Raw genomic sequence first — 26,065 nt, forward strand, 5'->3', positions numbered from 1 at the left:
GGCTTACAGAATATAGTCTTTATCTTGTTAAAATTAGCTAATACTTTCCCAGATAATATATTTGTGAATAATTACTGGAACTTGTCCATAAACAATGTGATAACAAAAAAAGATGCAGTGTTACTACAGTAAGTGAAGGATAAAACAGCCAATTTGTCTGCATGTTTTATATTTTCATCCATCCAAGGTACTCAGAAGCTTTCATATGGGTTTCACAGATGCAGGTCAGCCTTGTAAACTGAGTGTTAGGATGAACACCTTGGCTGGTACTGGTTCAGCTCTGTACTGGGTTGAGATGTATTGTATTACATGTATTGCAGTATCTCTTCTTCAAAGCCTTTCTGCCGACCCAGTGCAATGCTCCGATTCTTCTTCAACTCTTCCAACCTGCGTTCTGCATCACGACGTTCTCTAAAAAAAGCACAGAAAAGAAAATAGGTTTAAAGCACTCAGTTTAACCTTCTGGCCTGTTGCAAATGGTGAAGTGCTCTTACTGGCGAAGCTGCAACACTTGCATGTTGCCCATTTCTTTCATAAGAGTTTCCCGTTTAGCTACAACCTCCTTCAGCTCCTCAACACGCTTTCGTAAAGTCAGATTGTCTTGTAACCAGCGTTCTTGAACCTGAACAATATACAAATATGCAAGAAGCAGGATAAACAATAACAACACTATTAATTAAAGATGAACTAATCAGAATTTTGAGGTCTGATTTCTGGTCTCCAATTTTTGTTAATTACAGATGTAAGATGATTCTTACTTGGCTTTTTAAACTACAATGTGAAAAAATTCAAGGAAATAATAAAACATATTGTTTCTAGCCTTCTGGTGATGAGCATTACAAAAACAGCAGTTGTCATGTATATTTCTTTTTTTTAAAAGGCTGCAAAAATTTGCAAGTCCAGCATGTTCTGTAACAAAAAGACGTTAAAGCAAAAGGATAAAACCGAGCCACTTTGCTGTAATCTGTCCATCCTTTATGTTATCTGCCCTAAGTCAAGGTCTCTCCTGTTCTCTTGTAGATTGAATGAACTACAAACATACCTTGTGTCAAACAAATTACCCCTACAACTGCTGTCGGTATTATAACAAAGTGGGAGCGATTGGGAATGACCGCAACCCAGACACTAAGATGTAAGCCTCCACAGACCTCATAAAGCCTTTGCAACAGTGCGTAGAAAGCTTCATGGGATGGGTGTCCAAGGCCAAGAAGATGCATCCAAGCCTTACATCAACAGCTGCATTGCAAAGGGTCAGATGCAGCAGTTTAAAACATGGCTCCACTGGACTCTACAGCAATGGAGACATGTTCTGTGGAGTGAGAAATCCTGCCTCACTGGCAGGTAATCCGTTAAACAAGTGTAGGCTTGGCAGTACCCAGGAGAATAGTACTTTCCTGACTGGACTGTATAAAGGTCAAAGTGTGGTGCGGAGGGGATTATGATGTGGGGCTGTTTTTTTCCAGCACCGAGGATGTACTCTTTAGCTCCAGAGAAAGGAAGACAGACAAGCAAGTACTTTTGGCAATATTGTGTTGCTATCACTGAGTCTTCTTCACTCAGTGGAAGTGTCCGCACCAATGAGTGCAGTTATCAGCACGACCTGGTGGCTTCATGTAGGGTGGGTTCACTAGAACAACATACTGGTTCTTCACCACTCAGGGTTGATCAAACTAAAAGTAGTCCATTAGTCATCTGCCAATTTCTCTGTGCTTCTCTACTACACTAAATAATATTAACAACATCAATAACAAGTTAAAGGTCTGTACCTTTTGGGTGTCTATGTCTTGACGGATGTTTCCCATCTCTCTATTAATTTTTTCTTTCTGCTTCTCGGCCTCATGGAGCTGAGTGGTGGTTTCGTGAAGCTCAGATTCTTTTTGCTGCAGCATTAACAAACAGTTACTTGATGGAGTTCAAATTAAAAATGAAAATAATGGTTAAGGTTTTACGTGTATTATAATAAAGGGAAAAAATTACGGGATTCACAGAGAGTAATGCACTTTGAAAAAAATGAACGTTAACAAAGTTAATAATAATCAATAGCAGTGAACACATTACCTCTTTATATTCATCTTTTCCTTCATCTAAGTATTTTTTGATGTCTCGTTCCAACATGGAGACAGCTTTCACTCTCTCTTTTATGACACTGATCTGTCAAAAACAGTTACTGCACTGTTAAACGTTCACAAAATACAGTGAAAACAATGGTGAAAATCCAAATGCGTATACGACACAGTATACTTACGTGTTTGTTTAAAGTATTAACAAGATAAAACTGTGGTAGCAGTTTTTTTTTTATAACTAAACACAATCTAACCAAAACCCGTGGGAAAGGAAAAAACACTGCCAGATACCATGACAGCATTACTAAAATCAGAAAAGGATCAAAGAGACGGCAGATTACTATCGGCCTCGTACAGTCACATGTTAGAGACAAAAAACAATAGTTGGGAGGTAAATGTAAAGGTTTTGGTACAGAGATAAGAACGTGAGTAAGCATCAACCTTCTCTTGGCCTTCTTCCTGTTTCTGTCTCTTGCGCTCCATCAGCTCTTGTTTCTCTTGTTGCAGCTTCTCCAGAGCAACAGACAGAGGTGACAGTTGCTCCTTCGCTTCCTGTTTTACAACATTTAAGAAAAAAGCGGCGTTAAATATTAATGGAAAATTATTTCTGACCTTGCAAATACAAAAATTTGCCGCAATAGGAACAATACAGCAATGCGATGATGATAAATTACTTGAATTAAAAACACAATAAAATGTTTCAAGATAATGAATACAGTCATATTCATCAATTAGAATATGTGCTCCGATGAGGCTCGGTTAAAAGTACCTTTAGAAAGTAACAAGCTTTAATCATTAAGACCACATGTCTGTAATAAAAATGTTTTTTTTTTTTTTTATGATTGATGTAATATTGAAATCTTAAATGTTGGGTTTTATTAGCTTTAAGAGGAAAACCATCATAATTAACAGAAATAAATGCCTGAAAACATAATTCTGTGTGTAAGTTATGTACACAATATGTCCACTTAGTGAACTGAGTTACTTAAATAATAACAGCTACAGGAGAAGCTCTCCCAGCTGAGTGTGCCCGACTCCACCTGCAGGTGGATCACTGACTTCCTGTCTGACAGGAAGCAGCGCGTGAGGCTGGGGAAGCACGTCTCTGACTCCCTGACCATCAGCACCGGTTCCCCCCAAGGCTGTGTTCTCTCTCCTCTGCTCTTCTCCCTGTACACCAACAGCTGCACCTCCAGTCACCAGTCTGTCAAGCTTCTGAAGTTTGCGGACGACACCACCCTGATCGGACTCATCTTTGATGGTGACGAGTCCGCGTACAGATGGGAGGTGGACCATCTGTTGGACTGGTGCAGCCAGAACAACCTTGAGCTCAACGCTCTAAAGACAGTGGAGATGGTTGTGGACTTCAGGCAGAACCCAGCCCCACCTGCCCCCATCACCCTCTGTGACTCCACAATTGACACTGTGGAATCTTTCCACTTCCTGGGAACCATCATCTCCCAGGATCTCAAGTGGGAGCCAAACATCAGCTCCCTCATCAAGAAAGCCCAGCAGAGGATGTTCTTCCTGCGGCAGCTGAAGAAATTCAACCTGCCAAAGACTATGATGGTGCACTTCTACACAGCCATCATTGAGTCCATCCTCACCTCCTCCATCACCATCTGGTACGCCGCTGCTACAGCCAAGGATAAGGGCAGGCTGCAGCGTGTCATTCGGTCTGCTGAGAAGGTGATTGGCTGCAGTCTACTGTCGCTCCAGGAATTGTACACCTCCAGGACCCTGAAGCGGGCAGGGAAGATTCTGGCTGATCCCTCCCACCCCGGTCGCAGACTCTTTGAGACTGTCCCCTCTGGCAGGAGGCTGCGGTCCATCCGGACCAAAACCTCACGCCACAAGAACAGTTTTTTCCCATCTGCCACCAGCCTGGTTAACAAAGCCCGGAAACCACCCTGACACTCTCCCTTTCCCCCACACCCCCCCTTTTTTGCTGACAGGACACCTGTAACCTGTAACTCTATGCGTTACATTAACGCTCAGCTTGGACTCCTGCTTTACTTGCACAATGATCACCTGCACTGTTGTATTGCTCTCGCACCCAATACTGCTCTATATTTACTCTCACTCAATTAAAACTGTGCACCTATATTTATATTATATTGTAGATATGTTTATACTGTTTAATTTGTACTGTATTGCACCGACTACGCCAAAACAAATTCCTTGTATGTCCAAAAACGTACTTGGCAATAAAGCTTTTCTGATTCTGATAAAAAATGATTATAATTTTTCAATAATATTCTAATTCATTTAATCTGTCTGTATATACAGAATGATGTGCTATCAAATATGTGAACATTACATGAGCGTAAAAAACAAATATTAGTCAAAATTACCCTGATGTCTCTAGTTAAAGCCTGTATCTCTGCAGTAAATTCAACACTCTGCTCCTCCAGCTGCTGCTGCTTCTGCATGTCGCTGCTCAGCTGCAGTTTCTCCGCCTTCGTTTCATTTACGCCACTTTTAAGGATCTGAATCTGGTCCTGCTGGTCTTGGATCAGCTTACGTTTCAGCTCCATTGTGCTAGAAGCTGGAAAGACACAGAGCCGAAGACTAAGGACAGAAAAACGTCATGATATTTTATGACAGAATCTGCTCAGAACTTATAGGTAAGGTTGAACAACTCTAACTCCCCAATGCAAGGTGTTGATGAGCAATAAAGACTCATCAGGTCCAGTTTGAGTGTTTTCCAATAAATGAATCATTCGTCCTTGTACTACAGCACCTTCTATTTAACATAGGTTTCTGCATTAGTGTACATTACCTGTGGATTGTCTGTTGGAAACTCAAAATATGGCTAATCAAAAACAAAGAACACAATCTAAATATAAATCATTGTTATAAAAAGGCAAATTTATTTAGAAATACTTTTTTCTTTTTTTTGTTTAATAATAAATATGAAACATGTCTCTTAGCTCAATTTTTTTCAGAAAGTAATATAAGATAATACATTCTAACTGCATACTTTTCCAGAATTTTCAAGACTGCATAGGAATCATGGTTTAATACCCGAGCCAAAACTTGGGTTTGTGGGTTCTTTCTAACCCTTTTGAACACAAAAAGCCTTTCAGTGACTGGGAAATGATCACAGACTGCATGGAAGCTGTGGCAGAAACACGTTAAGATGGAAAAGAACGACAACAACGTAAGGAAAAGGTTAAGCAAATTACCATGCCTGTTACCAGCACAACAAGGAGAGCAGAACTGTTCTACCAAGATGTACTGATCCAACTCGACTGCCATTCAAAGTGCATTTAATATTGCTACTTAAATTGGATTGCACTTTTCTGTTCAGCAGATGATTTCATGGGCATATGAATAATTGATCAATAGTTTAAAAAAAAACTGTGTTAAATAAATATTAAATAAAGATGAAGGAAAATATTTTTGTCTCTTGATGTAAAATGTTTGGACCCCAAAATGTTTGGATGAGGGAGGTAGTGGACCACCTGCTGTTTGGATTGGGGACCCCTGCCCTAATCTTCTCCTTCATCCACAGATTCTCCATCAGATTCAAGTTGGGACTCTGGCTAGGTCACTCCAAAATGTAAATATTACTTCTAGTCAGAAAAAAGCTGCTAGTAAAATTAAAAGATTACTTTAAACCTAAATTTGCCAAAAGGTATAAATAATTATGGACCTGACTGTATAAAAATTAAGAAAATTTACTTTATTCAATATTTAACTTAATAATTAATATTGAAACTAATGTAAGAACTTCAGTTAGTTACATTTATCAACTTAGGTTGATGTTTTCGGCTCCAGTGCTGTTACATCTAGGTTACCTAACCTCAGTGCTATCCGGGACAAATCATTTAGTGATTGTAAAAATCTCATCAATCACATGCAAACGAAGTGACTGTTGAAGTGTGCCTAGACAACACAGATCACTATATCGATGGATTACTGAGCAATATTTAAAGATGGTTAAAAACAGAAAGGTTTAGACAAGGATGGCTCTGTGCCACACCGTATAATGGCAGATATTCACTTTAACCACGAGGAAAGAGCTGGTATTGGCTCACATAAGAATGGTTTGATTTAGGGCACATTGACATTGCTGGTCCGATCCAGGGATTGGTAAAAGTGAGAAAATTGGCCGATTTGCTTTTATGTAGAGGGTTTTACACCGGGCCAAACAACTTTGGGCAGTTACAACAAACTGTTTCGGACTTTGGCACGGCTATAGCGTTCCAAATGTTTGGTGTGAAAACACAGTAAAATTCCCTAAACAAACCAATAAAAGCCAATATCAGGGGCAGAACTCGTTTGTGGGTTCACTGGGAAGGAAAACTGGAATTCCTCAGCAACAAATAGAATGAATGAACTCATAAAATGTTTAAAGATAATTAGTATAAATAAAAGGTCTGTAGAAAAAGCAATAAATATATCAATTAAATTTAACTTAAGATGTTTAAGGCCTAAAAATTGAGCTTACTACAAACTTTTTAAAATCCTACAGAATCTGTAAAAACAAAACTGTTTTTCTTGTTTAAAAATCATGCTGTCAAATTCTGCAAAAAAGCTTGTGTATTTTTGGCTTAACAGCGTATTACACAGTAATACGCATGTGTGCTGTTATGTTGCTTACAGGGTTGTTTGGGGTTAAGCTGATTTGGGACAAAATAGCAGTTGGTGATAAGAAAGTATTAAAAGCAAAACTAAAACATCAAGACTGTGAGGAACTGTGGGAGTTTGCGAATGAGAAAAACTTACTGGTGTCAAGCTTGTGCTGGGTTTCTTGTTTCTCCTGACTAACTTGCTGGATGGTTCTGGTCAAGTCTACTCCCTGGAGTTTAGCTGACTGCTGAGCAATCTTTCTCTCCAGCTCTTTCAGGTCCATCTGGAAATAAAAAAAACACATACAGTGGCACATATGACACGAGGACAAGGATTTAGACCAATTTCAAGTCTATATTTTATACTAATAAGTTATATAAGTACTATACTAATACTGTTATATAAGTAAGTTATAACAGTATTTTGCTTGTTTGTTGGTATGGTTTATAATCTAATTTCAGCCATATTAAGAACACCTTTTAATTATTCACTCTGAAAGAAATATGAAAACGATAAATATACACCTTCAGGCCATACCATTATGACAACTGAAAGGTTAAAGGAATGGCACTCTTTCTTTGTTAATGTGTAATATTCTACTAGGAAATCCTGATCTCTGGCTTTCATATAAGGGGATTTCCAACAAAGCAACTTGGCCAAATTTAGCACCAGGTCTTTCTATGTCAATTGCTTAAGCATCTGCCCCAGTCTCTGAAAACTGGTTCAACAACAGCACCAAGTTTTCTCATTGAGGGCTGGTGGCATGGTTGTAGAAACCTACTTTGCAAGCTAAGATTAATAGTCCTACTACACTGAAGCTTTTACTGAGCTTACCTCAAAAGAAAGAAGATGAGAGTACAGGCACATCTCAAAAATATTGTGAAAAGTTTAAGTATTTTTTGTCCCTCACTTCAGAAAGTGAAACTTGTATTATATAGATTCATCACACATAGAGCAAATAATTTCAAGCCTTTATGTCTTGTAATTTTGATGATTATACATAGTATAATTAATAGAGTAGTATATATTGGACACTCATTGTGTCCAATATATACTACTCTAATCAGGTAATTAACTCAAAACACCTGAAATGGTTTCCTGAGCATCTAAATCAGGGGTGTCAAACTCTAGTCCTCAAGGGCCAGTGTCCTGCAACTTTTAGATGTGTCCCTGGTCCGACACACCTCAAACAAATGACTGCTAATGAGCTAATTATTTGATTCAGGTGTGTTGAAGCAGAGGAACATCTAAAAGTTGCAGGTTACCGGCCCTCGAGGACTGGAGTTTGACACCTGTGCTCTAAATGGTTTCTCATTCTGCGTCAGTAGGCTACACAATCATGGGGAAGACTGCTGACTTGACTGAAGACACTCCACAAGGTTGTTCCAATGGTTGCTCACAGACTGCTGTATCCAAGCATTTTCATAGAAAGTTGAGAGGAAGGAAAACATGTGATTGGAAAAGGTGCACCAGCAACAGGGACAACCGCAGCCTTGAGAGGATTTTCAAGCAAAATCCATCTAGCCTGAGGTTTGAAATCAGTGCATCAATAGCCACACACGAGCTACAAATGTTGCATTCAGTGTCAAGCCACTCCTGAACCACAGACAGCATCAGAAGCATCCTACCTGGGCCAAGGGGAAAAAAGAACTGGGCTGTTGCTCAGTGGTTCAAAGTCTTATTTTGAGATGAAAGTAAAGTTTGCATTTCATTTTGAAATCAAGGTTCCAGAGACTGGAGAAAGAGTGGTGAGCCACATTGAAGTCTAGTGTAAAGCTTCCACAGTCAATGATGATTTGGGGTGTCATCTGCTGGTGTTTGGGCCGCTGAATTTTCTGAAGTCGACAGTCAACACAGCCATCTACCAGGACATTTTGGAGAACTTCTTGTTTTCTTCTGCAGACAAGCTTTATGGAGATGCTGATTTAATTTTTCAGCAGGACTCTGCACCTGCCCACACTGCCAAAGACACCAATAGCTGGTTCAATGACCATGGTGTTACTGTGCTTGTACTGACCACCACACGACCCTGACCCATGGAGAATCTATGTGATGTTGTCAAGAGGAAGAGGAGAGATACAAGACCCAGCAATGCAGAAGAGCCAAAGGCCACTATATGGATCCTGATTGCCTCCATGCTGCATTGATGCAGTAATTCATGCAAAAAGAGCCCCAACAGTGTTAAGTGCATAGAAATGGACATACTTTTCAGAAGCCTCACATTTCTGTTAAAATAAATCCTGTTTGATTTATCTTATATAATATTCAAATAGTCTGAGACATTGAATTTTGGGTTTTCATTATCTGTAATTCATAAGAAATTAAGCTTGAAATATACGTATAATGCATTTATTTTATTTATGAGTTTCACTTTCTGACACGAGTGACACCTTTTTCACAATATTCTAACTATGAGATATACCTGTAAATCATTTGTACTTATCCTCCTGTTATTCAGTGTTTATAAAAGGTTATAAAATATTTAAAATGGCAGCGTACATTAAAAGACGCTCAATTTTAAAAAACCAACCGGCAAAACTTGTTTTGTGTTAACAAATACCAGCTGCAATAAAACAGCAGGACTTATGCAAATACACTGTCACAACAAAGCTCTCTGTCTCTATACTAAAACCAAAACACACACAAAGCAGGATCCATGTGAGATGTTGAAATATTTAACTTTTTGTAATAAAGTGGCTCTGTGCTGTGGTGATTGTCTGGCTGTGAAAATCAACCTCATCTTAGCTGTAGCTAAAAATGACAATAATATTTTGAGTTCCTTCACGGCCAGCCTTTTGGTTACAGACTCCTCAGATTAATCTGAATGATCAGATCTGCTCGTGTGGCAAAGAGGATCTCCTTAATGTGGGCGAAAAGGCTTGAATGTTAATGCGGATTGTTGATGACATGAGCTTAGGGTCTGTCAGAAAGTCAGAGAAAGGTACAGGGGACGAGAAGAAGCAGACGGAACGGTGATACCAGGTATCGGTCCATTAGAGAGATGTCTTGCAGGCAGGCCTTGGCTGTTTCATCCTCAGACATTAAGGTACACAGCAGAGTCTCCTGTTCTTCTACATCAGCCTTGAGCCTCTCGATTTCTCTGTTCACAGTCTGAAGCTGGTTTTTTAGCTCAGGGAGCTCCTTTTCCTGAAACTGTACAATGGACTGTCTGCAAAAAAAACAAAAAAGGTAAATAAGTATGTAACATTTTTTTAAACTTTTAATTAAATAACTTCCCATATTGGCAGCATGCAGTTGTACAGTTGAATATCCTGTATGAGGCATCTTATCTTGGGGATTAAAATATCATGGTAATAACTGAGAAGAATGGCCATACTGGTTCGAGATGACAGAAATGCAAAACTAGCTCAAAGAACCGCTCTTTACAACCAAAGGATCTTTGAAGGCACAAAACGTCAAATCTTAAAGCAGAAGAAGACCACACCAGGTGCCACTTTTGACAGCTAAGAACTGGACGCCGAGGCTACGATTCTCACAGGCTCACTTTAACTGGACAATAACCGAGTGGAGAAACATTGCCTGGTCCAGTGAGTCTTGATTTCTTCCAAAAAAATTCAGATGGTAGGGAAATTGTTCAGGCTGCTCCTGGTGTAATGGTGTAGGAGATATTTCCTTTGCACACTTTAAGCCCCTTTATCTCAGCTGAACATCAATCAAACACCACAGGCTACCTCAGTATTGTTGCTGACAATGTTAATGTCTTTAATACACCAAATCATCTCAACCTGGTATCGTGAACATTACAATAGGTTGAATGTTTTTCTGTGGTCTCCACTTTTACCTAATCTCAATCCAACTGAGCACCTTTGGAATAATGTCCAATAGGAGATTAGTATCAAGGATCTGCAGCTGACAAATCTGCAGCAACTGTGAGATGCCATCATTTCAATATGGATCACAAACCTCTAAACGCCTTGCTGAATCTATCAACCACAAGGAGTTACAGTAGTTCTCTTCAAACCAGTTTTAGCAAGGTATACCTCAACAAGTGTCCACCGAGTTTATGCTTCATCAATAGCCAGAAAATTCAGATGTTAACAAAAAAATAAAAACAAAATAAAAACTGCTTGGTCAATGCACAAGTACAAGATTCTGTTCATCTTATGAGGTCAAAGTTACATCCTATGAGATTTTAGCGCCATCTAGTGAAACTGGCCAGATCTTTACTAACTGAAAAAAAATCTCTCCAAGCTGATCAACTCATTTTGATTTATTTAAACCTTTAAATTAGGAGGAATACTATTTCCACTGACAAAACCTTCATTTGTAGTTAAAAATTATCATAGGAAATGATGAAGATGGACTAAAAAGTTCAAACTAAAGCAGCAGGTGTGAAAAACTGGTCTAAACTATGTTCTTTTGTTCTGTTTGCCATATCATTCATGCCATTTTCCTAGAGTTTCTGTCTGTAAGAGCAGCACTCCAATGAAATTTGAATATCTAGAATCCATATTCCAAAATGTTTTAGAATGAAGAGGCTGAACAGATTTTAATTTTAATTTTTGGATGATTGTTTAGAATGCAAACACATGCTGATGATCCGCTGATCTGCGAGGATTCAGAAAACACACCCATCTTGACGAAGTCATCTTTTTTTATCCCAATAAGAAAAAAACAATGTTTCACCAAATTAAACACAAGCTGACAAAACAACCTGAAGTTTTTGAATATATATCAATGTGCTCAAAAAACTAAAATAAAACTTTAGTGAAGATCTAGATTTTCCACTTAAAATGTAGCTTAAGGTGGGAAAACGTTTCCTTCCTGCAGCTTCTTTCCTCCTTATGTCCAACAAAGGATGACACTGAAGTTACAGAATATGTAAGTGGAAATTAAGCAGTAACATCCACCATTATTTAAAGCTTCAACAGAAAAAAAACAAAAAAAACTAACTGAATGATCAAAGCTAGAAAAAGCCTGTAATTGCAGAGATATTGCTACTTGTAAGAACAAAGTTGATCTCTGCAGCTAATGAAGATTTTTGTTTCATTGTTTTCTTTGAAGCACTATTAGATTTATTTCTTTACAGCTTCACTAACAAAAGGAGCTTGAATAACTATACCTCACAGGTCTAAGGGCCATCATTTCGTCCTTCTTTCTCTCCTTCCTCTTCAGGTCCTGCTCTGTGTTCTTCAGTTTGTCAGGCACCAGGCGTAGCTTGGACTGCATGTCATTGATAACTTCCTTCAGATCAGATTCTGAAGGAAAAGTCCGCTGGCACACAGGACAGCAGGGCTCCCTCTCCTCTGTCAGCTGGCTGATGAACTGGGTGTACACTGCTGTGGCTCCTGCTAACATGGCTTCATCAGGACAGGTGGAAAAGGAGGAAATATGAGAAACATGTACACAAAGGGGGTAAAATGCACCTATTTTTATCTTGCAGTGCCAAAATAAATGATACATAGCATTCATTAGATTATACCTAACTCTAAGAAATGTCTAGCCCACTTCTCGTCATTTAACATGTAAACTCCTGACTTGAAAATGTCAAGTTGCAGTTAATAAATGTACATTCATGGTCCAAAGGTTTAAGACTGACGGAAATCTTGCTTTTTTTTTTTTTTACAAAGGTGACTGCTTCAGCATTTACAGTGGTGATTTTAAAGTGTATAGGTTGCTATTAAGAGTGAAGAAATGAGGTAAAAGCCAGAGTGAATGAGAATTACCTCATTTCCATCAGCGCAGTCTTATTAACATGTTCATTAGGACAGGGCAGATGATATCACTCAGTCACTGTGATCGGGTCCGAAAGGAAGTGCTGCTCAAAACTGTTCCTCATTTGTTAGCCACTATTACCTCCAAGGAAAGGTGCCGACATCCTTGCTTTGCGTCAAAAGATCTTTACATGCAAAGGCAATGCTGCTAAAATAATTGCACCTTAAACAACCATTTATCAAATCAACCACGAACATGTGAACAAAGTGCCCAAAAAAGTGAATTCTACCAATGTCATAGTGGCAGTGGAACATACTTTAACAACTGGAGTGTGGGGCTGCCTCTCTTGGACCTCTTTTTCATTCATGGCACGGCTTCACTCTGCTTGATCTCGCTCTACTCCAAACCAAAGCTGTTGGGTTTCCACATCATGTCCTCCAACAGTGATTTCGAACCACTGCCATTGCTTTCGGTTTGACCTGCTCCAGACATTGTGGTCCTTAATATATTTGTAGTGGTTCTTGATTTGTTTTTTTTACTTTTCCCAGCAATACGGTGTTCGGTCAAATCCGTGGCTTGTCATTCTCTCTGCTACCTCGGCGAACATTTTCTCATGCTGCTGACATATGGCTATCCAAGCTCATAGCCAATCAGTGAACAGCAGCCTATTCATGTCACATTTCGGCCCTGCGGGTTGCTAGTACTTGGCTGGAGAAGGCGGAAATGGAAACGGTCGCTGAGTGCAGTGAAGCCGGCTGAAGTAGAGTCCATGGAAAAAAGGGCTTTACAGTTTTGCATAAATAAGACCCGCAATGAATAATGGACATGATGAAAACATACCAAGACCGTACCAAACTATTCAGGAACAACCGAGTGATGAGTAATGCTTTTTCCAGCATGATACATCTGTAAGTGTTTCACAAGGCAAAAGTGATGACAAGGTGGCCCAGGGACCAAAACACTGAAATTCTGGCTTGTGGAATGGAAACTACGAAAATGTAATTCCAATCGACAACCTGTGGTCCGCTGTAAAAAGCAAGATGAAAGAAAAACCGACAACCTCCAAGCACTAATAATGCAATTCTGGACCCCCTTCAGTCAGCCCATATGCCGATTTTCAGTATGCAAGGTTAAACTGCAGAAGTTTTAAAGAAAATTCTGACACTAAATATAAACAGCTTGCATGAACAGAAAGATCCACCAACACTGAAGCAGCAAAGTCGATGAAGATTCCTGTCATTCTTAAAACGTTAGGGCACCACTGTATGAACAGAGGGAGACACAAGGAAGTTTGCACAAAATGATGGAAAAAAACATGCCAAAAAATTATTGTTTTAACTTTTAGACCAGCAGAAGAGCTTTGTTATTGTTTATTAAAAAAACAAAAACACATGTAACCAAACTTAATATGTAAGGAGTTAAGGCAAACAAACAAAAAAAATCTACTGAAATCAAATATCCAGCAGAAACAAATTCGGACATACCTCCATCTCTAAAATAATTCAACAGTGCTGTGTAGATGTACACATTTCTGCTTCAGTCCAGTTACCTCTTTGTTTGGATATCTTCTCCAGATCTTCCTGCAGTTTGCCCAGATCCTGCTCCAGATCCTGACTGCCACACACACTGAAGAACTTCTCTTCATCGCTGGTTAATTGTTGCTCCTTCTTGCGCAACTCAGCAGCAACATGACTTTTTTTCTGCTCATTTGATGCCAAGTCCTTACTGAGATTAATTAGAACAATAACAGACATATATGTTCAAAAACTCTTTTACTCAAATATGTGGGGATCTTTTATTTACATTTTTTTTTCAAATAAACTCACTTCAGTTTACCAAGTCTATCCCTGGTGCTATTGATTTCCTTGGACTTGGAATAGATCCAATCTTCCAGCTCTCTCTTGTTGGGAAAATGACCCAGGAGGGACACAAGATCCTCGCCATGACGAGACTTTATTTTCCGTACTTGCTCCTCTTTCTCTGTCTGAAAAAGTAGGGAAAGATAAGAGAGAAAATAAGAGAGAAAAAAACAAAGATGACAGTTAAAAGCATTTTAAAAAACAAGAAGTATAGAAAAAAAAGACTGAAAAACCATTTGATTTTAACTGTTTACAAAACTTAAAGTCTAGCAACAAGTTGACACAGAAAACAAAATAAAAGGATTGACACTATCCTGTAAAGGGCAATAATTTCATACTTTATCTTTCTTCAGCATGTCCATCTGCGTGCATGCAGTTGTGTGCGTGTTAAGAATCTGCATCTCGTGGTCGAGCTGTCTCTGCGCCCGGTCGAGCTCAGTCTTCTCTTTCTGAAGTTCCTCAATCTCAGCCCTCAGCTCGTCAACGTTGGAGCTCTGAAGGGCACGTTGCAGCTCACGCTCCTGTAGGGGAAAACCAACACGGAGAATTAAGCTGTTATAGCTGTGAAATACATATGCTAAAAATAAGCAATATGCAGCAAACAAACAAATACACATAGTTTTATGGAAATATTTTAATTTATGCGACAACTTTACTATTATATTTGGATCTATCCATTGATTGTTGATTCACAATCTTTAAACTTACCTAAACAAACTAGGAAACGGTGTGAAAAATAAACAGCAACCAATGAGAATGGTTTTTTAAATGTCCACTAATATCACAGCATATATAAAAAGTTTGAGCTGATTACTTTTTCCAAGTCACAAACAGACAATGACCATATTTGACAAGGCAGATATTGGAGTCAACTAATATGAAAAGAGAAAATAAACCAAATCTGGAGGAAAAGCTGAATATGATCCAGAGAGAAGTATGAGGCTTGTCAAGGAGCTTAGTTCCCACGCTAATTGGCTACTTGTGGTTCAGTCAGGGGGTTTACTTCATATTCTGTGTGTACTTCCAAAGCAAGTACATCCCATCAGAGTCGGCGCAGCGCAAAACCCTCGATGCATGACACTTGCAATACAAAAAAATGTGTTTGAGCAGCACAAAGACTGTAAAATAAAGACCTTAAAGCCTCGGTTTGAACACCTTATGTTAGCAAAAGTCTTCTGACAAATCACATTATTTCCCTTTTTTTCATCTTATTTATGGTGCATCTGTTACATAACAAATGCTGTTGGGTTATTTATCAAAATATCCTATTCTATTTGACCAAGTTAGATCTGAGATTTATAACGCTAAATTATGTTGGTCTCATCACTACAGGAAATTTCAAACAATTTGTAATTTTGACAGTACATCCTTAGACCTTGTAGTGGCTTTCAATTTGTCTTTATCTGCCAGTTGTCTTAGCATCTTCATAAGAACTCAATATGTGTGCCATAAAAGTGTAAAAGAGTGTGAGGGATCTTACAGCTTTGGCCAATTCATTTTCCAGCTCTTGCAGCCGACTAGATGACCCTTCGAGCTTCTGTAGGTCTGTCCTGATGTTCCTCAGTTCCTGCTGCTTTTTGCCCTGCATGTCCCTCTTCAACTCTACGGTTCTCTCCAGGCCAGTCTTCTTATCCCTCATTTCATCGATAGACTGCTGCTTCTGTTGCTCCTTTTCCTGCAGATCTGCCTACAACACAATGACAGCAAATTTAATAATGGCCTTAAATTCTACTTTCATTTAATTAAAGTCTCATTTCTGTGCTGTAGTGTCTAAAAAACACAGAAGGAAGCACAAAGGTTATTCATCTGGAGTGTTTTGGTTTCAGTCAAAGTAGTTCTTACTATAATCTGACTGAGTGTCTCTTTCTCCTGCTCCAGTCTCTGTGTAACATGACGATGAAAGCTTTCAAGCTGCAGAGAGGTGAAGGGTGGTCGGTCATAACCCTCCATCTCCAGGTGGGATGACAGAGAGCGAACCTGTGAGATGGATGAGATGAAAGGAAAACCAAGTTAGGCAGCTTTTTTCCATGTATTTTGTGTTCAGTTGCAATAACAGAAACAAATTAAGATTATTATATGTATGAGCTCCATTAAAATGTTTTAACCCTCAGCGGAAACACCAACTACATCCCTTAGAGAAATCATTCTATGTATCCTCAATGGATCAGTGTAAGGGTGTGTTTCTCCATTCTTCCTCTCACCAAAGTATCACGGCTCTTGATGTTCTGAGTATGGCGATCGGCTTCCAGCTGAAGACGACCTGAGCAGAAAATAAGGATGCTTCATCAATTATTGCAAAGGTTTTAATTCAGGTATACCAAAAGGAACAAACTCACACAAGGCATTTCCAAATGAAATGAATGTCAGATTGCATGCCAGAGCCTTTATGTTAAAAGAGAAATCAAGACTGAAAAATGATTGTTTTCAGCATCCACAGTGCCTCGCAAAAGCATTCAAAACAACTGAACTTTTTTGACATTGTTATGTTACAATTAAACATCAGTGTATTATTGGGAGTTGTTGTGATGGACCAACACTAAGTACACATTGTTGTGAAATACATGGAAAGTATACATCTTTGTTTAATATAGATTTCACAAATAAAAACTGAAAAGTGTGGCATGTTTTTGTCTTCAGCACCCTTTTACTCGAATTCGAATAATTGATTATACGTAGTTCAAAGAAAGGTTAATAGCCAGAGTTGATCTACATGTGAAAAATAGCCATAAATATCTCTAGTAATAATTTTACAAAATCACACAACTAAGGGATTATTTTAATTGATATTCTTATTACCTTGCTCGACTAGGAGATCAGCCTTGACTCTGTTCAGTCTCTGGCACTCCCGACCAGCTCTCTCTAACTCTTTCTGGCAGTCGGTCAACCTGCGCTCCTTCTCCTTCACTGTCCTCTGGTGGTTCTGGTAAACGTCTTGCAGCTCCTCGTCTGAACCCTGAAACACCTTCATCACAGATGGTTCACTGGTTTAGACCGCCTCTCAGACTGTGCAGCTGAGCAAATCCCAGTTATGAAAATACACTCATTTGAAAATGATTGAATAAATGAAGGGCTGCCATGTTGGGGGATGTCTCCAAAGGAAACAACACCACCTGTATCAATTCACCAGACCACTCTGGATCCGCCGAGAATGGGATCAACTTTTGGATTTTGTGTAAGACTGTCAGTTGTGCAACAGCATCAAAAATGGTATTTTCTCGTGCCTTACAGGTCTCGTAATTGTTTGAATTTTATCCCAAAGGGATTCACAATCAGCTCATCTTCCAAATCAGCCGATGAGGTGAATTGATACAGCGAATGTTTAATTAGCTTTCCGCCACTTCAAGGATTTATGTATTTGTCCAACAAGCTAAAGGTGATATGACATGCTTCTACAAGTAGGGAAACTATTATGGATAATACCTCCAGAGAATTAATGCTTTAACAAACATTTAATTTTTTGCTTAATTTAAAAGGCCATCCTAAAAGAACAATTTCTTAGTCATGTTTTTAGTCAAGAAATCACAAATATTCTAATGCTAATATGTACACTGTATTAATAATACATTTTGAAGAGAATATCTAGATATTTTCATCAAAACATCTACTACTTCATATTTTATTCAGCATGCAATGGATCCAACATGTCAAGAAATAAAGTGGAGCCTAAATAATTAAACTGTCACAAAAATATATATAATTTCTTATGTGTTTTCTTCTTTGTAATCTCATTTATTTTTTTCGACATTTAGTTTTCTGTCCTGTTTTCTTTTATACTAGTAGTTTTCACACAGCAAATAGTTGATGAGTTTGCCTCGAAGCCTGTGATATTTATGCCACAGTATTAGTTTGGATAGTTGTTATAAACACCTGTTAAGCCCTTAGGGGTTTTGGACCAATTTCCACCAAAAATAACATAACTTAAATAAACCAACTATAGCTCCACAGTTATAAAGTCTAAATGCAAACTTTTGGTACTGTGTAAAAGTAAGACATAAAATAATATTGTTCTAGGGGAACCTCTATTACAACACTTACTATGTATAATTTATTTGTGATTAAACAAATTTGAACTGAATCAGTTAAAGCATATTTGTCCACAATTGTTTAGTGGGCAATGTGTCAGGCAGAGCTGGTAATTTGGCACAATTTGGCCTAATGTGCTAAAACTGTACCTAATGTGTTTTTCACCTCATAAAATAATAAAATAATAAAAATGCTGATCTCCATTGTAGGACTCATTCTGCATATGACATAGCCTTGGCTATGACAGTTATCCTGTTTATCATCAAAATGTGCCATTTTGCACAGTATAAAATAAATAAAATGAAATGCAATTAAACTAAATGATATCCTTTCATCTCCAACTAGAGAAATTTTATTGAAAAAAATAAATAATCCATAATAAACTTTGTGAACCAATGTGCAAAAAGAAAATTCCAGAAAAACTATGCTTATAAATGCGCAAAAAATGTTGATGGACTCCAACCCCCGTGGTTGTGGAAACCTACGTCAAATTCCTTGTTTGTGACACAAACTTGCCAAAAAAAGTTAATGGTGACTCAGATTCTGAATCAAACTTTAAACAAACAAGCCTTGAATCAGTCCCACACAAACAACCAAGAAGTAACACCGTAACTTACTCGTGAACCTCTCTAGTTTTTAATGATATCGGACATGGGGGAATGCTGCAAAAAGAAAGGTGCTTTTTGTACTGTTTTGTTTACAGAGTCAGCCATGTTTGTGTGACCTTTAAATTTCATCACATATGTTTAAATTGCTGTGAAACTAAACGTTTTTGGGCAAAACTCATTTGGGGAATTGTTTTCTGACCATTAAAGCCTCCTCTTGTGAGAGATTTAAGAAACAAATTTAAAAAACCTGGCGGCGTTTGATCTAGTTTTAGAGATGGTGAAAAATGGGTGTTGCTCTGCGTTGCTCTTTTCATATCAGTACCGGTATGCTAAGAAATTAATGATTGCTTGTTTAGTTTTAATAGCTTTAAATTAGTTTTAATAAGAACTCACATTCTTTTTTTTCATATATTACTAATTAGGTAACGTTGCTTTACCTGTTCCATTGTTTCCTCCAGCTCTTTGTTGTCCTCCTCCATTTGTTTCTTTCTGCTATCCAAAGCTTTAATGTCATTGTCCAACTTCATTACCTTACTAAGTTTCTGGTCAATCTCCACCTGTCGATTCTGCCAATAATTATGAAGACTGAGTAACAGGGAAAAAATACTGACCAATCTTTAACAAGGGTTGACCTTCAATGCTTATTTATGTTGGCTGCTACTTACAGTAGTTTCAGTTTAACTGCAACTGTCATTTTAAACATAAAAAAATACTTAATTCGCTCACTTCAAGAGGATCAATCTGGCTCTCTATCTTCTGGACGTTGTTTTTGGAGGCCATCAGCTGAGCCTCCTTGGTGGCCACCGTCTCTCTGATTTGCTGAGCTTTCTCCTTGTTCTGCTTCAGGTAGCGCAATTCCACTTGGCATTCTTTGACTGTCTGACTCTGTTTAAGGCGCAGCTGACGCATCGTCTCAAGAGCTTTGATATACCTAACAATGAGACAAACACAAAATAAATAGTACTGCTTATTTGAAAAATTCCAATAAAGAGTGTTGCTTGTTTTATTGTGATTCATTTTTTATGGAAATTTAGACACTCGGGCATTCAGTAAAAACGAAACATCCGTTGGACTCACTTAGTTGCTGCAAAGATGGAGTCAAATTTGTCTTTGAGTGCTTTTCCCTCACTAAGTGGCCAGTTGGACTCTTCTTGGTGACAAAAGATGACGTGATTCAGCACAGGCTTGGACACCCCCAAAGCAGAAATCATCTCCCGGTCCAGCTCACCACACTTAGAAGACAGGCTCACTTTTTCACCATCTCTTGATAAATTCAAACACAAGACATATTCAGCATCAAAGTTTTTTCTAGCATTGGGCAAGAGTGCAGTAGGTTATTGAAAGTGTCTTACTTTATTCTAGTAATGACCTGCTCTAAGCTTTTGAAGGAGTAGTTCTTTGCCTTCTGAGTGCACGACATAGAGCGATGGATGGAGACCTTCTCTCCATTCACATCTGAGAATAAGAGCCGAATTTGAGCTCGCACATCCGTCTCATGGGCATCCTGCAATGGCATGCGTTCACTTTAGATATAAAAATACAACCCCAGTAATTATTATGGGAAATAAATAAAAAAATTGAGCTTTCATTATTATTTTTTTTCTTCTCATAACAATCCTAAAAGAATTTTATGGCAAAACCATAAAACAATATCTATTGCTCTCTTATGATCATTTCAATTAAATCTTGGGAACATCTACATTTAGGTAAATTTGATTAAATAAAGCATTAAGGTATTAAATGAATAAATAAATTTGCTCCAGTGACATAATTCATTATTGTACTTTAAAAATGCTCTCCAACCAAAAATGTCTGATGAGATATTCAGCAACAAACCTTTGGATCATGAACAAAAGCTCCTCCTTTAGATCCAGGGGGAAGTTCCCCTGATGTTGCATACTTAAGGCATTCAATAATAGTCTGAAAACATAAAAAGATGAGAATCAGATTGTACAATGAGATTGTAAACTAATATAGAAGCATCAAATGTATTTAGAAACTGTTTAATCATCTTTTTCCTGAATAAAACTACCTAGTCACTTTAAAGACATGCCATATTTGGGCTTATCTTCATGTTCTCCTACCGTTTTGCCTGCTCCATTGGGTCCAACTAGAACAGTCAGTGGAGTAAAAAAAGTGATAACTTGTTTGTCTTTATCCTCAATCCCGAAGCTCCTCACCCCGAGAATGCTCATTTTGTCTATCTTCGACATTTTAGCTTTATGAAAGAGAAGGAAGAAAGACAAATGCTTTAAAGAAGAAAAAGTCTGATGTTACCAAGGATCAGTTAAAAACAACTAAAAGAATGGAAGATTAAAAACTCTTAATAGCTTTGGAATTATATTTCTGTTTGTTTAGTCATAACAAAAGATAAAAATAACCATACAAAGCAAAGACACCCTAGTCTGGCTTTTTCTTGCCGATAATGATTTCAGGAATCTGATGTGCCAATTCGGACTTTTCTTTTCCAAGGACTGTAACACAAAATAAATTAATTGATATATATAAAATAGTTTTGAATTAGGTTTAAGGAACTAGAAGATTAACCTAATTTATCAAAAAGTGCATCTAATTATAGGATATTGGTTAATGTGTTAGTAGAATAAAAGATTTGAGAGTTTTTAGCTTTGATGCATTTAATGAATAGGAAGGAAAATCTGAATTTTCAGTATTTTACAGGCCTGTTAAAGAGCCAATCTAAAGAAAAATAGACAAATTCTTATCTCTAGGTCAGGGGTGTTGAAAGTGTGCACCGGGGGCCATTTGCAGCCCTTGGAATGGCTTTGTGTGGCCCCTAGGAGTGGTAAAAATTGTACTCCAGCAGATGTAGCTGATGCAGATAGATACTTTCTGTAAATATTTTTGGCATGAGATTTTCAATGACAAATTTCTATCTTCTTAAGTGCAAAATGGTAAATGGACTGAACTTGTATAGCACTTTTCCAGTCATACAGACCACTCAAAGCGCTTTACACTAGAGCCACATTCACCCAATCACAGTCACTAACGCTCACACATTCATACACCGATACTGAGCCACACAGTTTTGTTATTTCATTTTTCACTTTATCATAGTAAGCGGGGTCACAAACATCCAGTGACTTTATTCAAAAATAGACTTGGGCAGACCCAATACTTAAAATTGGGCAAAGGGGTTTTCAAAGACAGTTTTTATTTTTGTTGCTGGCAATAGACTGAAAACTATATCTAGATGAACAAAGTAGAACACTGTAAATCTTTCCTTTATGAAGGAAAAAGTCTGAGACACTTTTTCCAAATCTAAATAATTTGTTCTTTTGTTTTATTAAAATATCGAATGTTTAATTTGTTGCTGAGCAGGTGCATTAAATATGTTGATTTTTTTAATTGAAAAAAGAAAATTATGGCTCCTATGTACTTTCAAATTGGCGATTTTGGACCACACTACAAAAGGTTTGGACACCACTGCTCTAGGTCATTGATAGTGCAAGCAAATGGTATAAAGTGGAGCAATTTTATACGAAATTAAAAATATTTAGAGTATACAAAATGAATGTGGAAACATAAAGACCAAAAACAAGCTAGAGATGTTTACTGTTAACGTGTTAGCTAACAACGAAGTTTTATGGCAGTGCTACAAAGCTAATTAAATCCTTGCCGAAGCACTCGACCGCCATTGAGTAATATTGACATTAATATGACTGAAAGCAGAGCTCCTTAATTACATACAAAAGCATTTCAACCCACTAACCTTAGACAGTGGCTGTACTTCTGGACAAACGTGAAACTACAGTTTTTCGCGCTGCGAGGGTAAGTGACGTAAAGTTCGGAGCTCACTTCCGGTGTCCGGTGACAACGTAACACGTAGAACGTCCGTTCAAACTGTTATATTTTTAATTCAAATGCAATATGATGTAATGTAAAAATAATCGCTTAGAAAGTTAAGCTGCCATATATTTACACTAAATATTTTACTGTCACTGAATGAACACGTTGAAGGTTAAATAAAAAGCTTTTCGTAATTTTTGCTGTGGTCCAAACAGCTGAGCGCTTAAGGCGTGAAAATGTACAACTGTTTATTGTTTCAGCACTTACTCCTCATTTGTCATAACACATTAATAGTAAACCAACTTGAATGTTGTGATAACTCAACAAAACCAGTTTCCACTGCAGCCCCATCTAATAACACAAAGAAGCATATTCAGAAGACTTTGCATATAAGGCAAGTAGTGTGTAATTGCTGACGCTGCTGTCATGTTATGAAAGTTAAAAGTAAATTCCGTTAAGGTAAAAATAAGCTTTACAAATAAAAAATAAGGCAAATCTTTTGTAATACTAAAGACTTTGGAAGTTATGACCTTAGGAAGGTTCGGAAAATAATTTTTGAGAACTATATATGTTTTCAGTATCCACTCTGAAAAGAAACGTCGCCTGCTGTAAGTGTCGATTTCATTTGCAACATTCAGATGGCAGGGTAAACGTTTAGTGTAAAAAAACATGAAAGAACTGATCCATCATGCCTTGTATGGCACACGGTGCTGCTGGTGTTGTAATAATGTGGGGGATATTTTCTTGGCACACTTTGGATCGCTTAGAGCATTACAGCCTCCCTGAGTAATGTGGCTGATCATGTCCATCATTTTGTGACTGCAGTGCTCCTCAGTTTCTGATGGCTACTACCTGCGGGCTTAGATATTGTGTCGCAAAACTCAAAAACCTCTTAAACTGGGTTCTTGAACCCGACAAAGAGTTCACTGAATTACAATGGCTGTAGCATGTGGTGGAATGAGAAATTCACATCATGGATGACAAAATCTATGGCATGAAGAATAAAGGCAGTGGAGAAGCCAAAACGGGGAACCAACCTGGTACTAGCAGCACATATCTTGCTGGTTTAGCTTGCATAGACTGAGGGATTGCTGCAAAGTCAGTAGTTTTGATACATTCTGGGATTGCTTTAACCACAAGATGGCACTGTTTGTCCAAAAAGCTTTCAAATCGCATCATACTGACTCCTAATTGCTTAGCGTCCTTGTGAATGACTATTCTATAAATAGCCTTTTGATGCTCTTGATTACCAGTGTTTTTCACCGATTAAGATCCAATAAAATGGCTGTTCTATTTGTCTGAGCAGACATGTTAAAGGCTAAAATGTAGTTTTTCTTTGATCTGTTTTCATAACAACAAATAGTTCCAAACACATTCTCAGTCACCCAAAAACATTCTGGACCGTGGTGTGTTTATCTGTTGTTATTCTGTGGCACAGATGTCACTGCTTGCACATACTGACTAAGAATTGCTCAGCTGTTGTCAATGTGATGAATCTAATGTAACCTAACCGACAGTGAACAGGCTGAGCTGACAGTTGGTGTCTGAGATAGAGCAACACCAAAATATCTATTTTAGGATAAAATACAAAGGACTCAGCTTCATGAAATAACAATGCGGAACACAGGGCAAAAAGTATTGCCTACTCTTTGTGGCTCCTTATATAACGTCTTTATATATATATATATATATAAAGATGTTATATAACGTCTTTATATATATATATATATATATATACACATGGAGACAGAACAGGCCGATGATGAGCACACATGCTCAGCAACATATCCAGAGGTTGTCTTCTAAAAGTAGACGCATGAGTGCTGCCAGCATTGCTACAGAGGTTGGAAGGCTGGGGGGGGTCATCCTGTCAATGCTCAAACCGCACACTGCATCAAATTGGTCCTCATGGCTGTCGGCTGTAACTCAAGATAGAGCACTAGAAAGCCCACAGACAGTTTGTTGAAGACAAGCAGACTAAGGATATAGATTACTGGAACAATAGCCTGATTAGACCAAGATAAACATACTTGGTTCAGATGGTGTCAAGAGTGTGTGGCAGCAACCAGGTGAGGAGTACAAAGACAAGTGCGTCTTGCTTACAGTCAAGCATGGTAGTGGGAATGTTATGGTTTGGGGCTCCATGAGTGCTCCCGGCTACAGGGAGCTACAGTTAACTGAGAGAACCATGAATGCTAACATGTACAGTGGCATTCTGAAGCAGAGCATGATCCCTTCCCTTCGGAAACTGGGTGGCAGGGCAGTTTTCCAACATGATGACGACCCCAAACACACCTCCAAGACATCCACTGGCTTATGTCTTCTTGACAAGAAAAGGGTTATTGCGTTATTAACTTGGTTTAGTAAGTTGTTCCTTTAAGTTCTGTTTAAGTCCGTTGCCTTTTGCAAACCACCACATACGTTTTACAACTATATGATTTTTACACTATGTAACTGAGATGATGGACGTTTTTCTTTTTTTTCTGTTCTCTGATTTGGATTTGCATAGCCTTGGTACTTCACTAGTGGTTCCCAATGCTGGGCCTTGAGGGCCTTCATGTTTCCTGCTTCAACACAACAAATTAAATACATGGATCATTATCAGACCCCTGCAGAGCCTGATGATCTAAGAAGGAAATTAAACCACTTGGAGCAGTTTTGCAAGAGCATGGACACATCTGAAAGTTCAATTCAATTCAGTTCAATCATTTTCTACCGCTTATTCCATAGTGGGTCGCAGGGGAGCTGGTGCCTATCTCCAGCAGTCTATGGGCGAGAGGCGGGTACACCCTGGACAAGTCGCCAGTCCATCGCGGGGCAACACACAAACAACCATGCACACACTCATTCACACACCTAAGGGCAATTTAGAGTTACCAATTAGCCTAACAGGCATGTCTTTGGACTGTGGGAGGAAGCTGGAGTACCCGGTGAGAACCCATGCATGCACGGGGAGAACATGCAAACTCCATGCAGAAAGACCCCCGGTCAGGAATTGAACCCAGGACCTTCTTGCTACAAGGCAACAGTGCTATCAACTGCACCACCGTGCAGCCCCAATTCAATTCAATTCAATTCAATATAGTGCCAAACACGTCACCTCAAGACACTTCACAAAGTCAATTCAATCAAATCAAGTCAGAAATCAGAAATTTCAATATTCAATCAAATCAGTGTTGTTTCCTGTTCAATTGTGTGAAAGGTGGGCAACTTTAAAATGGACTCAATCAATTAAATTGAATCAAATAGATTTTAAGTCAGGTACATACATTCCAATTAATCCTAACTGTCGAACAGTGCAGTCAGATTCAGTTATTTATTCAAACTGGTTAAGACGTTTTTCTATCTAAGAAAACCCAGCAGATTGCATTGAGTCAGTGACTTGCAGCATTCACTCCTCCTGGATGAGCATATAGCGACAGTGGACAGTCACTGGCGTTGACTTTGCAGC

At 38.4% G+C, this 26,065-nt stretch overlaps 1 protein-coding gene across 2 annotated transcripts in view; it reads right to left on the minus strand.

Annotated features, from left to right (window-relative positions):
* Nucleotides 1–22,643, minus strand: part of rad50 (RAD50 homolog, double strand break repair protein) — a 32,890-nt gene extending 10,247 nt beyond the window's left edge. Inside the window, exons 1-23 of one of the 2 annotated variants that reach the window (XM_047379470.1) lie at nucleotides 22,538–22,643; nucleotides 20,892–21,025; nucleotides 20,644–20,727; nucleotides 20,160–20,311; nucleotides 19,885–20,070; nucleotides 19,534–19,738; nucleotides 19,245–19,373; nucleotides 16,973–17,138; nucleotides 16,378–16,436; nucleotides 16,019–16,153; nucleotides 15,657–15,863; nucleotides 14,515–14,697; nucleotides 14,144–14,301; nucleotides 13,867–14,042; nucleotides 11,725–11,962; nucleotides 9,621–9,810; nucleotides 6,798–6,924; nucleotides 4,418–4,611; nucleotides 2,505–2,615; nucleotides 2,059–2,151; nucleotides 1,767–1,880; nucleotides 495–622; nucleotides 310–411 (exon numbers count right to left, since the gene is read on the minus strand). In XM_047379470.1, the coding sequence (XP_047235426.1) occupies nucleotides 310–411; nucleotides 495–622; nucleotides 1,767–1,880; nucleotides 2,059–2,151; nucleotides 2,505–2,615; nucleotides 4,418–4,611; nucleotides 6,798–6,924; nucleotides 9,621–9,810; nucleotides 11,725–11,962; nucleotides 13,867–14,042; nucleotides 14,144–14,301; nucleotides 14,515–14,697; nucleotides 15,657–15,863; nucleotides 16,019–16,153; nucleotides 16,378–16,436; nucleotides 16,973–17,138; nucleotides 19,245–19,373; nucleotides 19,534–19,738; nucleotides 19,885–20,070; nucleotides 20,160–20,311; nucleotides 20,644–20,727; nucleotides 20,892–21,020 (3,266 nt within the window). In that variant the 5' untranslated portion in view covers nucleotides 21,021–21,025; nucleotides 22,538–22,643. Of the gene's footprint in view, nucleotides 1–309; nucleotides 412–494; nucleotides 623–1,766; nucleotides 1,881–2,058; nucleotides 2,152–2,504; nucleotides 2,616–4,417; nucleotides 4,612–6,797; nucleotides 6,925–9,620; nucleotides 9,811–11,724; nucleotides 11,963–13,866; nucleotides 14,043–14,143; nucleotides 14,302–14,514; nucleotides 14,698–15,656; nucleotides 15,864–16,018; nucleotides 16,154–16,377; nucleotides 16,437–16,972; nucleotides 17,139–19,244; nucleotides 19,374–19,533; nucleotides 19,739–19,884; nucleotides 20,071–20,159; nucleotides 20,312–20,643; nucleotides 20,728–20,891; nucleotides 21,026–21,206; nucleotides 21,316–22,537 lie in introns of those variants that run through there. The other variant, XM_047379471.1, reaches the window with a different exon arrangement.
* Between the last annotated feature and the right edge of the window lie 3,422 nt (nucleotides 22,644–26,065).

This window comes from Girardinichthys multiradiatus, chromosome 11 (genome assembly GCF_021462225.1).
Source record: "Girardinichthys multiradiatus isolate DD_20200921_A chromosome 11, DD_fGirMul_XY1, whole genome shotgun sequence".
In the NCBI taxonomy this organism is placed as follows: domain Eukaryota; kingdom Metazoa; phylum Chordata; class Actinopteri; order Cyprinodontiformes; family Goodeidae; genus Girardinichthys; species Girardinichthys multiradiatus.